Raw genomic sequence first — 13,686 nt, 5'->3', positions numbered from 1 at the left:
CAGATCCCACGATTCAAATTTCTAGTCTTACATTTGTACAGCACGAACATCCTGTCAAACTACAGAATGTAGTATGCTACCATCCGAAGGCAGATAACAGACTCAGGCCCAACCAATGGTCAAAATACTAGAACAGTCTAAACTGCAGCCATTTTAAACATTTATTTTAATAACACACTTATTTAATACCTTCCCATATTATTCTGAGGCTCTGTGGGTAAAGAAGCCATTGAGGCAGGCTGCTGAGCCAGAGACTACAAAGATCTCAGATTCAATCGCGGCCTTGTGCCGAGTTAAGTGATCTCAACTGGGGCAAGCAGTTACAGGAGTGTATAAGAAGAACAGTCAGCCTTCCTGCTGCTGATCATTGTCTTAATGACTCCTGCTGGAGTGAACGCATGTGCAGGGGGTTGGCCACAGGCGGGATCAGGCTCACCGGTAATGCCCACCACAGTAGGACAATCTACCGACACTCACCATCTGAGGGCACACATGAACAATCATGCGGGCAAGGTACCCTGTGCCCGAGGAACCGTATGTCAGCAGGAGTCAGTATGGCTCAATTCCACACTGCACAATGTATCCACTAAGCTCTTAGGACATAGGAACAGGTGTAGGCCATTCAGCCCCTCATGCCTGCTCCGCCATTTGATAAGATCATGGTTGATCTGTGATCTAACTCCATATACCTGCCTTTGGCCCATATCCCTTAATACCTTTGGTTGCCAAAAAGCTAGCTATCTCACATTTAAATTTAGCAATTGAGCCAGCATCAATTGCGGTTTGCGGGAGTTCCAAACTTCTATCACCCCGTGCGTGTAGAAATGTTTTCTAATCTCACTCCTGAAAGGTCTGGCTCTAATTTTTAGACTGTGCCCCCTACTCCTAAAATCCCCAACCAGCGGAAATAGTTTCTCTCTATCCACCCTATCTGTTCCCCTTAGTATCTTATAAACTTCGATCAGATCACCCCTTAACCTTTGAAACTCTGGAGAATACAACCCCAATTTGTGTAATCGCTCCTCGTAACTTAACCCTTGAAGTCCGGGTATCGTTCTAGTAAACCTACGCTGCACTCCCTCCAAGGCCAATATGTCCTTCCGAAGGTGCGGTGCCCAGAACTGCTCACAGTACTCCAGGCGCGGTCTAACCAGGGTTTTGTATCGCTCCAGGGTTTTGTATAGCTTGGCTCTAGTTTTACCGTAGAACATTGAAATCCATTATATTTGACATTTATATTTGTTTTAAGAAAATCTCAACCTAGTTATATTTTCATACAATATTATAGATGGCCAAGGTGGACTGCGAAAAGTGGTGTGGGAAATTCCTACGTTACCAACTGAAGAGCTGCAACTTTACCAAGCAAAACACCGTACCTGTTCAGCTGTCATCTGCACAGCAGTGTGCACAGGAGCTTTGTAACTCGGACCAGGTCTTGCAGGTCCCATTCCAGACCACATCTCAGCAACTTCACCACCTAAAATGAACTTCGGGTCAAACTGCTATATTGCCTGATAATAGTTCACATCAACCAAATACAGTATTATCCATAGATAAGCAACTTACATTTATATAACAAGTACAGCTTTCCAAGGTATTTTATAGTTGGGTGTCAGACTAGTGCAGAAGTGGGGGAGGGGAACACACTCATGGGAAGTGACCTAAACTGCAAGTGGACGTAGTCTTAAGGAAGCTTTTGACAGCAGATTTAGCGAGATGAAATGATGTAGGGAGGGGGTTCAGGAGCGTGGGGCCAGATGGCTGAAGCAAAAGGGGTAGGAATGTGCAGTAGTGTCAGCCTTGGCTCAGTGGGTAGCACTCACACCTTAGTTAGTTGTGGGTTCAAGTCCCACTTCAGAGAATTGAGCACATAATCTAGATTGACACTCCAGTTCAGTACTGAAGGACTGCTGCACTTTCGGAGATGCCGTCTTTCGGATGAGATGTTAAACCGAGACCCTGTCTGCCCTCTCAGGTGGCGCAAAAGATCCCACAGCACTTTTCAAAGAAGAGCATGGGAGTTCTCCTGGTGTCCTGGTCAACATTTATCCCTCAACAACCACAAACAGATTATCTGGTCATTGATCTCATGCTGTTTGTGGGACCTTGTTTGTGTGCAAATTGGCAGCTACGTTTCCTACATTACAACAGTGACTACACTTCAAAAGTACATAATTGACTGTAAAGTGCTTTGGGACGTTCGGAGTTCATAAAAGGCACTGTACAAATGCAAGTCTTTCTTTCTTTTTAGACCAGAGTTGTAAGAGTTGTAAGAGTGGAAGGCACAAAGCAGCGAAGCTCTGGTTGGGGCTTAGGAAGCAGTAGAGAACGAGGATTTTGAAAAAGTGAGAGAAGTGGAACAAGATGACGTGCTCAAAAGGAGGTGCCAGAGGAGTAGGGGGGAGAAAAGAGACCAAGATGCGATTTGGTTTTAAAAGGTCACACCGCCACATCAGGTGGTGCAAAGTATAGCCAGGTGGAGAGGCTTCAGTAAGGGGCAAGGTGTCAGCTCCAGTGAGCCATGTTTACGTCGAAGCCCTGATGTCAATGCTTTGATGGAAACTTGGCTCACGGGTGGTGACACCTTGCCCCTTACAGAAGCCTCCCATCTGGCTATACTTTAAGGTAACAATAACATCATGGATGGCAAGTCCCAAAGTGGATAGGGTATTTTTTTTTTCCCCTTTAAAAAGTGGTATCTAATTCGGTCAACCAGTACTTACCTTTTGTGGGGGGTGCCAGTTTAAACCCATGTCTCCTCAACCTTTCCATAACAGTGTCGCGGTTTTCTTCTTTTCCCCAAAAAGAAAGCTGCACAGGCATGGTGAACACGTTGTTAGCACCGTAAGGAACTACCCTATTGAGAAAAGAAAATCAGTCACGTCTCCACAACTGCAGTGATTCACAGGCATTTTCCCCACTAGTTATTTACTCATGCTAAGTACTGAAATTCTACAGGTGCTTTCACAGCTAATAAACAGCAGCTGACAAGACACCTGTGGTTTTCCTGCCAATTAAAAATACAAACCACCGACGTGGCCTGGCAGCAGCGGAGACCCACGTTTTCACTGGTCCGACGAGCTGCTGGCACCACCTGTGCCAATGTACCCGATGGGAGATCAGCGCCACATCAAAGTGTAAATCTCTTGCGCATCCCCGATTTTCATCGCTCCACCAATGACGGCCATGCCTTCAGCTGCCTCAGCCCTAAGCTCTGGAATTCTCTCCCTAAACCTCATCACTTCTCTCCCCTCCTTTAAGACGCTCCTTAAAACCTACCTCTTTGACTAAGCTTTTGGTCACCTGTCCTAATAACTCATGTGGCTCGGTGACAAATTTTGTCTGATAACACTCCTGTGAAGCGCCTTGGGACGTTTTACTACGTTAAAAGACGCTATATAAATGCATGTTGTTGTTGTAAATGAGGGATAGCATCACTAAGAGGATGGTACGCTTCCCTCTCCTAAAACTGGCACTGCAGCACAAAAGCTCAAGTGTGCACTGACTGAGGACTTACAGTAATTAGCCTTAGACGAGTCCCAACATAGAAGCTGTTATTTTTCAAAATGTCATCGCACAGGAGCTTACCTTCCCCTTTACCAAACCAGCTTTCGTATTCACTACTATGTCTTTGCAATTCTCTGTCGCTGCTAGAGTGAACTCTTGACAGTTTAATTTGATTCTCCACCACCCCGATTTTCTGGAGCAGCAACTGTAAACTTGGCCAACAGAAAAAACCCTGACATTATGCCAAAGTAGATACCCTACATGTGAAGCAACCTCCAACAAGGTCATGAAAACACAAGGTACTCCCAAAGCAGCATCTACAGTTATATCTAAGCCAGACTCTAAATTGCTCCCAATTTAGAAAATCTGGGAGTCAGAATTCATCCTCAGCAGTAGCGTAAAACCCGCGGTAACGAATCGGCAGCCCATTAACACCCCACCCAATTTTCTTTTCCATTTACTTTAATAGAAAAGATAATCGGGCGGGTGTTAAATGGGCTGCCGATTCGTTATCACGCCTTTTATGCTACCACCGAAGATCATCTTCACCCCCTTTAGGTCTACAATTCAGTTTTATAAGAACGTAAGAAATAGGAGGAGCAGGCCATATGGACACTCGAGCATGCTCCACCATTCAATAAGATCATGGATGACGTTCGACCTCAACACCACTTTCCCGCCCTATCCCCATATCCCGTGATTCCTTTAGTGCTTTGGTAATAATTTTCCAAAATTCTCTGGACTCGGCAAAGGTCCCGGCAGATTGGAAAACTGCTAATGTAACACCCTTATTTAAAAAGGGTAGTAGGCAGAAGGTTGGAAATTATAGACCAGTTAGCCTAATATCTGTGGTGGGTAAAATTTTGGAGTCTATTATTAAGGAGACAGTAGCGGGACATTTGGATAAACATAATTTAATAGGACAAAGTCAGCATGGCTTTACGAAGGGGAAGTCACGTCTGACAAATTTGCTTGAGTTCTTTGAGGATATAACGTACAGGGTGGATAAAGGGGAACCAGTGGACGTAGTGTATTTGGACTTCCAGAAGGCATTCGACAAGGTGCCACATAAAAGATTATTGCTCAAGATAAAGAATCACTGGATTGGGGGTAATATTCTGGCATGGGTGGAGGATTGGTTATCTAACAGGAAGCAGAGAGTTGGGATAAATGGTACATTCTCGGACTGGCAACCTGTAGCCAGTGGTGTTCCGCAGGGGTCAGTGCTGGGTCCCCAACTCTTTACAATCTATATTAACGATTTGGAGGAGGGGACCGAGTGCAACATATCAAAGTTTGCAGATGATACAAAGATGGGAGGGAAAGTAGAGAGTGAGGAGGACATAAAAAACCTACAAAGGAGTATATGGACAGGCTGGGTGAGTGGGCGGAGATTTGGCAGATGCAATACAATATTGGAAAATGTGAGGTTGTGCACTTTGGCAGGAAAAATCGGAGAGCAAGTTATTATCTTAATGGCGAGAAACTGGAAAGTACTGCAGTACAAAGGGATCTGGGGGTCCTAGTGCAAGAAAATCAAAAAGTTAGTTTGCAGGTGCAGCAGGTGATCAAGAAGGCCAACGGAATGTTGGCTTTTATTGCTAGGGGGATAGAATATAAAAACAGGGAGGTATTGCTGCAGTTATATAAGGTATTGGTGAGACCGCACCTGGAATACTGCATACAGTTTTGGTGTCCATATTTAAGAAAAGACATACTTGCTCTCGAGGCAGTACAAAGAAGGTTCACTCGGTTAATCCCGGGGATGAGGGGGTGGACATATGAGGAGAGGTTGAGTAGATTGGGCTCTACTCATTGGAGTTCAGAAGAATGAGAGCCGATCTTATTGAAACATATAAGATTGTGAAGGGGCTTGATCGGGTGGATGCGGTAAGGATGTTCCCAAGGATGGGTGAAACTAGAACTAGGGGGCATAATCTTAGAATAAGGGGCTGCTCTTTCAAAACTGAGATGAGGAGAAACTTCTTCACTCAGAGGGTAGTAGGTCTGTGGAATTTGCTGCCCCAGGAAGCTGTGGAAGCTACATCATTAAATAAATCTAAAACAGAAATAGACAGTTTCCTAGAAGTAAAGGGAATTAGGGGTTACGGGGAGCGGGCTGGAAATTGGACATGAATTTAGATTTGAGGTTAGGATCAGATCAGCCATGATCTTATTGAATGGCGGAGCAGGCTCGAGGGGCCGATTGGCCTACTCCTGCTCCTATTTCTTATGTTCTTATGTGTCCAAAAATCTATCGATCGCAGTCTTGAATATACTCAACGACTGAGTATCCACAGCTCTCTGGGGTAGAGAATTCCAAAGACTCACGACCCTGAGTGAAGAAATTACTCCTTATCTCAGGTCCTAAATCGCCTACCCCTTATCCTGAGACTATGACCCCTGGCTCTGGACTCTCCTGCCAGGGGAAACTGCCTCTCAGCATCTACCCTGTCAAGCCCTCTAAGAATGTTATACGTTTCAATGAGATTCACCTCTCATTCTTCTAGACTCCAGAGAATATAGGCCCATTCTATTCAATCTCTCCTCATACAACCCTCTCATCCCAGGAATCAATCTAGTGAATCTTCGTTGCACCCCCTCTAAGAGAAGTATATCTTTCCTTAAGTAAGGAGACTAAAACTGTACACAATACTTCAAGTGTGGTCTCACCAAAGGCCTATATAATTGCAGCAAGACTTCCTTACTCTTATACTCCAACCCCTTGCAATAAATACCATTTGCTTTCCTAATTGCTTGCTGTGCCTGCATGTTAACTTTCTGTGATTAGTGTACAAGAACACCCAAATCCCTCTGAATACCAAAATTTACTAGACTCTCACCCTTTAAAAAAATATTCTACTTTTCTATTCTTCCTAGCAAAGTGGACAATTTCATATTTCCTCACATTATACTCCATCTGCCACCTTCTTGCCCATTCACTTAACCTGTCCCTATCCCTTTGTAGCCATTTTGCATTCTCCTCATAACTTACAAAGCTAGGTGGGAAAGTATCGTCAGCAATCCTGGATACATCACACTCGGTCCCCTCATCTAGATCACTGATATAGATTGTAAATAGCTGGTCCTTGCGGCACCCCACTAGTTACAGCCTGCCAACCCAACAATAACCCATTTATTCCTACTCTCCGTTTTCTGTCCGTCAACCAATCCATGCTAATATATTGCCCCCAATCTTGTGTAGCCACCTTTTGTGTGGCACCTTATCGAATACCTTTTGAAAATCCAAATATACTACATCCACTGGTTCCCCCTTGTCTACCCTGCTAGTTACACCCTCAAAAAAACTCAAACACCATTTCCCTTTCATAAAACCGTGTTGACTCTGCCTAATCATCTTACAATTTTCTAAGTGCCCTGTTACCACGTCCATGATAACAGATTCTAGCATTTTCCCTACTAGTGTCAGGGTAACTGGCCTATAGTTCCCTCTCTCCCTCGAATAGTGGGATTACATTTGCTACCTTCCAATCCATGGGGACCATTCCAGAATCTAGGGAATTCTGGAAGATCAAAACCAATGCATCCACTATCTCTGCAGCCACCTCTTTTAAAACCCTAGGATGTAGACCATCAGGTCCAGGTCAGAGGGCCTGTAAACTACCCCCGCCAACGTTTTCTGCTCCTGGTTATTTCTTAGCTCCACTCATACTGATTCTACATCCTGATTTTCTGAGCCAAGATCCTCTCTCACTACTGTCTTTATCTCATCCTTTATTATCAGGGTTATCCTCCCTCTCTTTTCCATTTTACTTATCTTTTCTAAAAGTCAAGTACCCTGGAATATTTGGTTCCCAACCTTGGTCACCCTGCCTCCATGTCTCATTTACTCCATGCAAATTTCATACCGATTTTATTCCGTCTCTTTAACTCATATCTGTTTCGCAAAAGTATATTTTGCCCATAATTATACACCCTCCACATTATTATTAATCATTCAGCAAAAAATTGGCAGCCTCCTTCGGGTAGGCTGCAAGGATGGTTGGTAAGGAAAGTGGAAATATCACACTGGTACAAGCATGGGATAGTCTTATGAGGTCTGTGTTAAGACATGTTGGGGGAAGTTCCCCTGCAACGCTAGGTGTAATAAATTTATAAACGTTGTCATGTTCATGATTTCAGTACACACAGCTTAAAAAAAATCTGCCAGAGTAAAGAAGGAGCTTACATTATGTAGCACCTTAGTACGTTTCTCAGGCTGTCTGAAAGCACTTCACAATAAAGGAATTACTTTTGAAGTGCAGTCACTGCTGTTACACAGGTAACCATGGCTGTCATTTTGCATTCAGAAAGGATCCATAAACAACAATGAGATCAATGGGCAGTTAAGCTACTTTTGGTGGTGTTGATTGAGGGAGGAATGTTGGCTGGAACTCTGGGAGAACTCGCTGCTCTTCTTCAAATAGTACCACGGGATCTTTAAGATCCATCCAAACAGGCAGGCAGGTTTAAGATCTCATCCAAAGGACGACATCTCCAACAGTGTAGCACTCGCTCAATTCTGAACTGGAGCATCAGCCTAGATTATGTTCTTCTTCCTATTTCACATTCTGTCAGAGTGTTACCAACCTAACCAAACTGACAGCATGTGAAATAGGAAGCTTAGTTTGCATCTAGCCTGTGCTTACATGACCCAGGAGTGCCAACGTCTAGCCATTCCATGGTGCAGTACATTGTTGTACTAATGCACTGAGTACCACAGCAGTACGAACATTTACTTTGCCTGTACTAAGAGTTTTCAATCTCAATCAAGCAACCGGAGATAATATTCTCTCACACATTTGATACAGTAATAAAATTTATATTAAGACTCCAAATCTTGATAGTAAGTTCAACACTGTCCACTTTTTCCAAAAATGGAACTAGTATTCACAAAAGGTCCATTCTGAACAGTGTCTCTTATTGTTCTGTGGCTCCGGACTGAATGTGCTTACTCACCCTTCAACCCTGGCGAGTTTATTGTCCAGAATGAAAGCCATGGGTGCTGCCAGCTCCCGTTTGATATGTCCCACCTGAATACCGTTCACATTATTTACTTGGACTGCATTTCTGTCGTAGGGATTGTTTGGCTCTCGTTGAAGTGCAACCATTTCATTATTGCTCACCTAGCAATAATATAAAAAAGAAAATTACTAACACAGCATTTCCACAATACGGACTTCTGCAATGTTTTCTCTCCAGCACAGTCATAGGACTAAGTTTCTGCTCACACAATATCCCAAGAGGAGATTTCCACCTGCAAACAAGGAATTTCCCAAGTATTGGAGCTCCTCTTCTTGGTAGCATTGGATACTTATTAGCAATTAAACAAGTTGGCATCTGAAATGATCAAGTTAATAAGTCCTTAATAAATTCATAACACTGGACATAGCTTGCCCATCTGCCCAGGGATCAAGATCAACCATATGGCCACTACCGTACCTGCTCAGATTATAATTAATGGACATCAATATCTATTTTTAAATTTTTCCAAATTACATTCTAGAATTTGGGCAAAATGACTTGCAATAGCATCATCTAGGGACTACCATTTTTATATCCCAAGAGTGGGGGGGGGGGGGGGGGGGGGGGGACAGTAAAAGGACACAGCAATTACACACTGGTATTTTGTTGACAAATAAAAGCTAACTTCCATCAAGTTTTCTCTTATCTCAATTCTCTCCTCTTTTCTCCTAGCTCCTGAAGATCCAGGCTCTTAACAGGTGTGGTTTCCTGTGCAGCAGCGGCCCTCCGGTGCTCAAGGAGCCATTTTTTCATGTGAAATACTAGTCAGTGGATGTCTGTAGGCTAGTCGACTATAGCAGCATCACAGCCAAGCCCAATCCTGTTCGGACCCAATGTTCACGGACATGCATTTTCCATCCTGAGTGTGATGTTAATGATTTAGGATGACTAACAGATTTTTCCTTTCTAGCCCATAGCACCTCAATCACTTGGTCCAGCTAACTCAGCACACAGCTGGGATCAAAACTGGAATCAAACCTGTAATCTTTCTGGTCCATACTGTACAGCCGTACACCAGATGGTGCATTTATCTGATGAGAGTCAGGACTTCCAAAATTTATGGCTTTTTTTTTTAACACCAAGAGCTTTGCCATGCATTAGTGTGGTCACTGGAGTTTTCTCATGCTTGTTTTCAGAGTGCTGCAGCACTCTAAAGAGGACATGCAAATACTAAATGCCGATTCCAGCACCGAGTTTGGCACTAAAGTAAAAATAAGTCACATTGGCCCAGAGTTTTCTGGAGTGAGGGCATGTTGAGGCATGCCCCATTAGTTAGACTTCTCCCTCATCTTTCAGCTCAAATAAATTTTGCCCTGCAAGTTGCTGGAAGTGCGAGCTGATGGCAAGAGCAAGGGGGCATTTGGGACTTCAGTGAACAATGGGACCAACAATCTATCTCCTTAACCAATGATACTGAAGGATTGAGAAAGAAACAGAGGAATGAAGGAGAAGGAAGGTGAATTAGAGTCAAATCAGGTACAGAGAGGTTGAGGGCGAGCTGCTGTTTTTGTGAGGCAAGCGGCACAAACCGTCCAGGAACTTGTGGCTATTCGCAATTCATGGGGTATCTCCTCCTCACCACAAGTTGCTGGACAATTTACACATTAATAATGGAGAGCGCCATTAAACTCGTCGTTATTTTGGCAGCAAATTCTGGGCCTTTGTGACAATATGCTGCGCCGTCCCTCCAGCAGACACTCAAGTTTACCCTTTTTAGGAAATCATAGAAGGCGGGGGGTGGGGGGTCTAGTGTAGTTATACAGAGTTATAGAAACAGTTATGAATGTTTTATTTTCCATCTCGATTTTTTCTAGCTGGTCTGTCCATTTTTGGAAAAATAAGCACCATATGCACTTAAAAAAGACACACACACACACACTATTCGTTTTAGCAGATTTGGAATTTATGCCACTGTAGCGGTGAAATGATGCTGATTTATAAACACATTAACACACTTGTTAATACCTATGCAATTTTTTTCTGTGTTATTTTAAAGAATACATTAACCCAAAACAGGAAGTCCTAGCTTTAAAAATGTCACAGAGGAATTTCTGAACATGTTTATTATTAATATCACACAGCACAATTTCGCCCCAAGTGATCTGACCAATACTATAATAAGGTATTAATGGCAATAACTAAGAACAAGGGACATTTTTCATGGGAAAGAGGGAGGGGGAAGTTGTGAATGGGAACTACCATTCTAAACGCATCATTTTCAAGGGAATGAAGGGGAGGAAAATTACAATAGCAATAATGATAAGTAACTATAAATAATAAAACTTAAAAGCACACCACTTCATTTACAATCTATTCCTGGGCTACCACTGATGCAGAACAGAGTAATTGGTTTTTCCATTGCCATTATGTTTCAGAGAAGGAAATCAACAAAAAGAAAAAGACAAAAAGAAAAATCAAGTTATGTGGTCTGCAAGACCAAAGTATTATGGTAAAATGTACAGGATACATTTTCCTTGATTGTTTTTAATAGAATTCATCAGCCTAGATTTTTCCAATCAACCTATTCGAAAGAGTAGCCAGAACCCATTTACACGGGTTGCAGCCAACATTAAAATAATGCCGATTTGAAAATCTAGACCACTTCATATGATTTCAACCAATTATGGCTCATCAGATATCTTGGAGTCAATAAGGTTCTGCATACTTAAGGCAGCAGATTTTCTTCACTCAATGATGATGGGTATAAAAAGTAATCAAAAAGGCTAATGCAAAGTTGAATTATCTCAAGGGGACTGGAATTCAAAAGAGAAGAAGTGATGCTTCAGTTGTACAGAGCCTTGATCAGACCCCATTTGGAGTTCTGCATTCAGTTTTGGGCACCACATCTCAGGAAAGATATAGTGGCCTTGGAGGTGATACAGTACAGATTAACCAGAAAGATACCGAGTGCTTAAAGAGTTAAATGGTAAGGACAGGTTGCATAATGATGTGTTGATATTTAAGCTTGATGTTCTTTTGAATCCTTGAGTATACGACTTTATATTTCAGTTATGTGGAGACTAGAGATGTTGGGATTGTTCTCCTTAGAGCAGAGAAGGTTAAAGGGAGATTTAACACAGGTGTTCAAAATTATGAAGGGTTTTAATGGAGTAAACAAGGAGAAACTTTCCAGTGGCAGAAGGGTTGGTAACCAGAGGACACAGATTTAAGGTCATTGGCAAAAGAACCGGGGTGGGGGGAAGTGAGGAGCAATTGTTTTGCGCAGCGATCTGGAATGCACTGCCTGAAAGGGTGGTGGAACCAGAATCACTGGTAACTTTCAAAAGGGAATTGTATACTTGAAAAGGAAAATTTGCAGGGCTACAGGGAAAGAGCAGGGGAGTGGGGCTAATTGGATAGCTCTTTCAAAAAGCCAGCACAGGCACGATGGGTGGAATGGCCTCCTTCTATGTTGTATGATTCTATTAACTTAGCTTGTATTCCCTTGAGTTTAGATGGTTGAGGGGTGATCTAATGGAGGTGTTCAAAATGATTTGATAGAGTTGATAGAGAAGCAATTTCCTCTGGTGAGGAAAATCAAGAACAAGGGGACACAATCTTAAAATTAGAGTTAGGCCATTCAGGAGTAAAATCAGAAAGCACTTTTATCACACACAGAGTAATGGAAATCTGGAACTCACTCCTCCAAAAGGCTGTAGATGCTGAATCAATGGAAATTTTCAAGACTGAGATCATCAGATTTTTATTAGGTAAGGGTATCAAAGGATATGTTGATACCCTTACCGGCGCGGACACGATGGGCCGAAGGGCCTCTATCCGTGCTGTATGTATGACTCTATGATATGGGTCAAAGGTGCATAAATGGAGTTGAGTTACACATCAGAGTACTAAATGTGGCCTGGGAAGACCTTAAAAAAAAGGAAAACAAACAAAAAAGGAGTTTCTCTCTTTTGAGCACCTCAAAGATGCAATCAGATCTGTGAAATTGTTCAAATACAATAAACTACAGATTTTACACTGCACCATTGTATTGTGTATTAGAATAATTCATTCAATTTGTCTGGAATGCTCTTAGTAATAAACAACTTCTACACTTTAATCTCTGGACTTTAATACTTCAACTGGTTATTGCACTCTTCATATGTGGCAAACTGAAGGTATAACTTAAAATAGGTGTCATTACTATTACAGGAGAGAGAGAGAGAAAATGAGAAAGGGAGAGAAAGAGAAAAAGAGAAATGAGAACGAGAGAGAGAGAGAGAGAGAGAGAGAGAAAAAAATCTTACCACTCCAGTATAATAACGCATCCCAACTACATTTCCACGCAGGTTTCCAAATAAGACAGCAGAATCCAGATCTTCATCTGCTGCTGCAGTGTCATCTGATAATGTGCGGTTTATCATCTGGGACAGCGACTCTTCCGGATCGGGAGCAAAAAGGAAACTGCCATCAGAAAACTGGGATGCAGATCTTCCCCCCAGATACTGGGAACTGTACCAATTCCTCCAGAATAACATGCTACAGAAACAAAACCAATTGTTATAATCTTTAAATATTTGTGAGACTAACAAGTCATTTAAACTAACCTGTTAACCTGAGATGGATCCTTTTACCAAATGCCTCGTGAAGCATAGCAAATTCTTGTTGCTGTGCTCATCATAAATTCTCAGTTTAAAAAGAACTCCTGTAAGATTTTATAAATCAGTCCTAACACAGGTTTTCTTTTAAGTAATAACATCTCTCAGCATGTACTCCATTGTTATTAGCAAATTATAACATGTATCGAGCAGTGTGAGATGGTTCCATCCCCTCTCTACAACCTCAGCTGGAAGTACAGTACACTGATCACATTTTCCTATATCCCAAAGAAAGATTTTAAAAAAGACAAATGAACAATTTGCTACATCTTTGGATAGGTGAAATTACATAAAATCAGGCCAAAATAAAAGGTTCTTAATTTGCAATTATGTGTAAGGATTAAACACAATAAATACGCAGGTTTATTTTGCTGCACAGCCCATACTCTAGATAAGGCAAATGTTTTGGCACAGCATTGCAACCTGTGGATTTCCACCCTTACAACATACAGTGCAATTTGCTGTTCAAATACCTCTATTTTGCACCAGAAAGTCTTGAGTCTTTGAAAATGCCCACTTTTGAGCAGATCAGAGCATTAACAAATCCCTAGCAGAT

At 42.3% G+C, this 13,686-nt stretch overlaps 1 protein-coding gene across 3 annotated transcripts in view; it reads right to left on the bottom strand.

Annotated features, from left to right (window-relative positions):
- Nucleotides 1–13,686, bottom strand: part of hltf (helicase-like transcription factor) — a 73,123-nt gene that overhangs the window by 58,044 nt on the left and 1,393 nt on the right. For all 3 annotated transcript variants that reach the window (XM_067995008.1, XM_067995007.1, XM_067995009.1), the window contains exons 2-5: nucleotides 12,780–13,011; nucleotides 8,467–8,633; nucleotides 2,724–2,857; nucleotides 1,377–1,477 (exon numbers count right to left, since the gene is read on the bottom strand). In XM_067995008.1, the coding sequence (XP_067851109.1) occupies nucleotides 1,377–1,477; nucleotides 2,724–2,857; nucleotides 8,467–8,633; nucleotides 12,780–13,010 (633 nt within the window). In that variant the 5' untranslated portion in view covers nucleotide 13,011. The remainder of the gene's footprint in view (nucleotides 1–1,376; nucleotides 1,478–2,723; nucleotides 2,858–8,466; nucleotides 8,634–12,779; nucleotides 13,012–13,686) is intronic.

Source organism: Heptranchias perlo, chromosome 13 (genome assembly GCF_035084215.1).
Source record: "Heptranchias perlo isolate sHepPer1 chromosome 13, sHepPer1.hap1, whole genome shotgun sequence".
Lineage (NCBI taxonomy): Eukaryota > Metazoa > Chordata > Chondrichthyes > Hexanchiformes > Hexanchidae > Heptranchias > Heptranchias perlo.
Note: the sequence above shows the minus strand (reverse complement) of the source record. Positions and strands in the feature narration are given on the sequence as shown.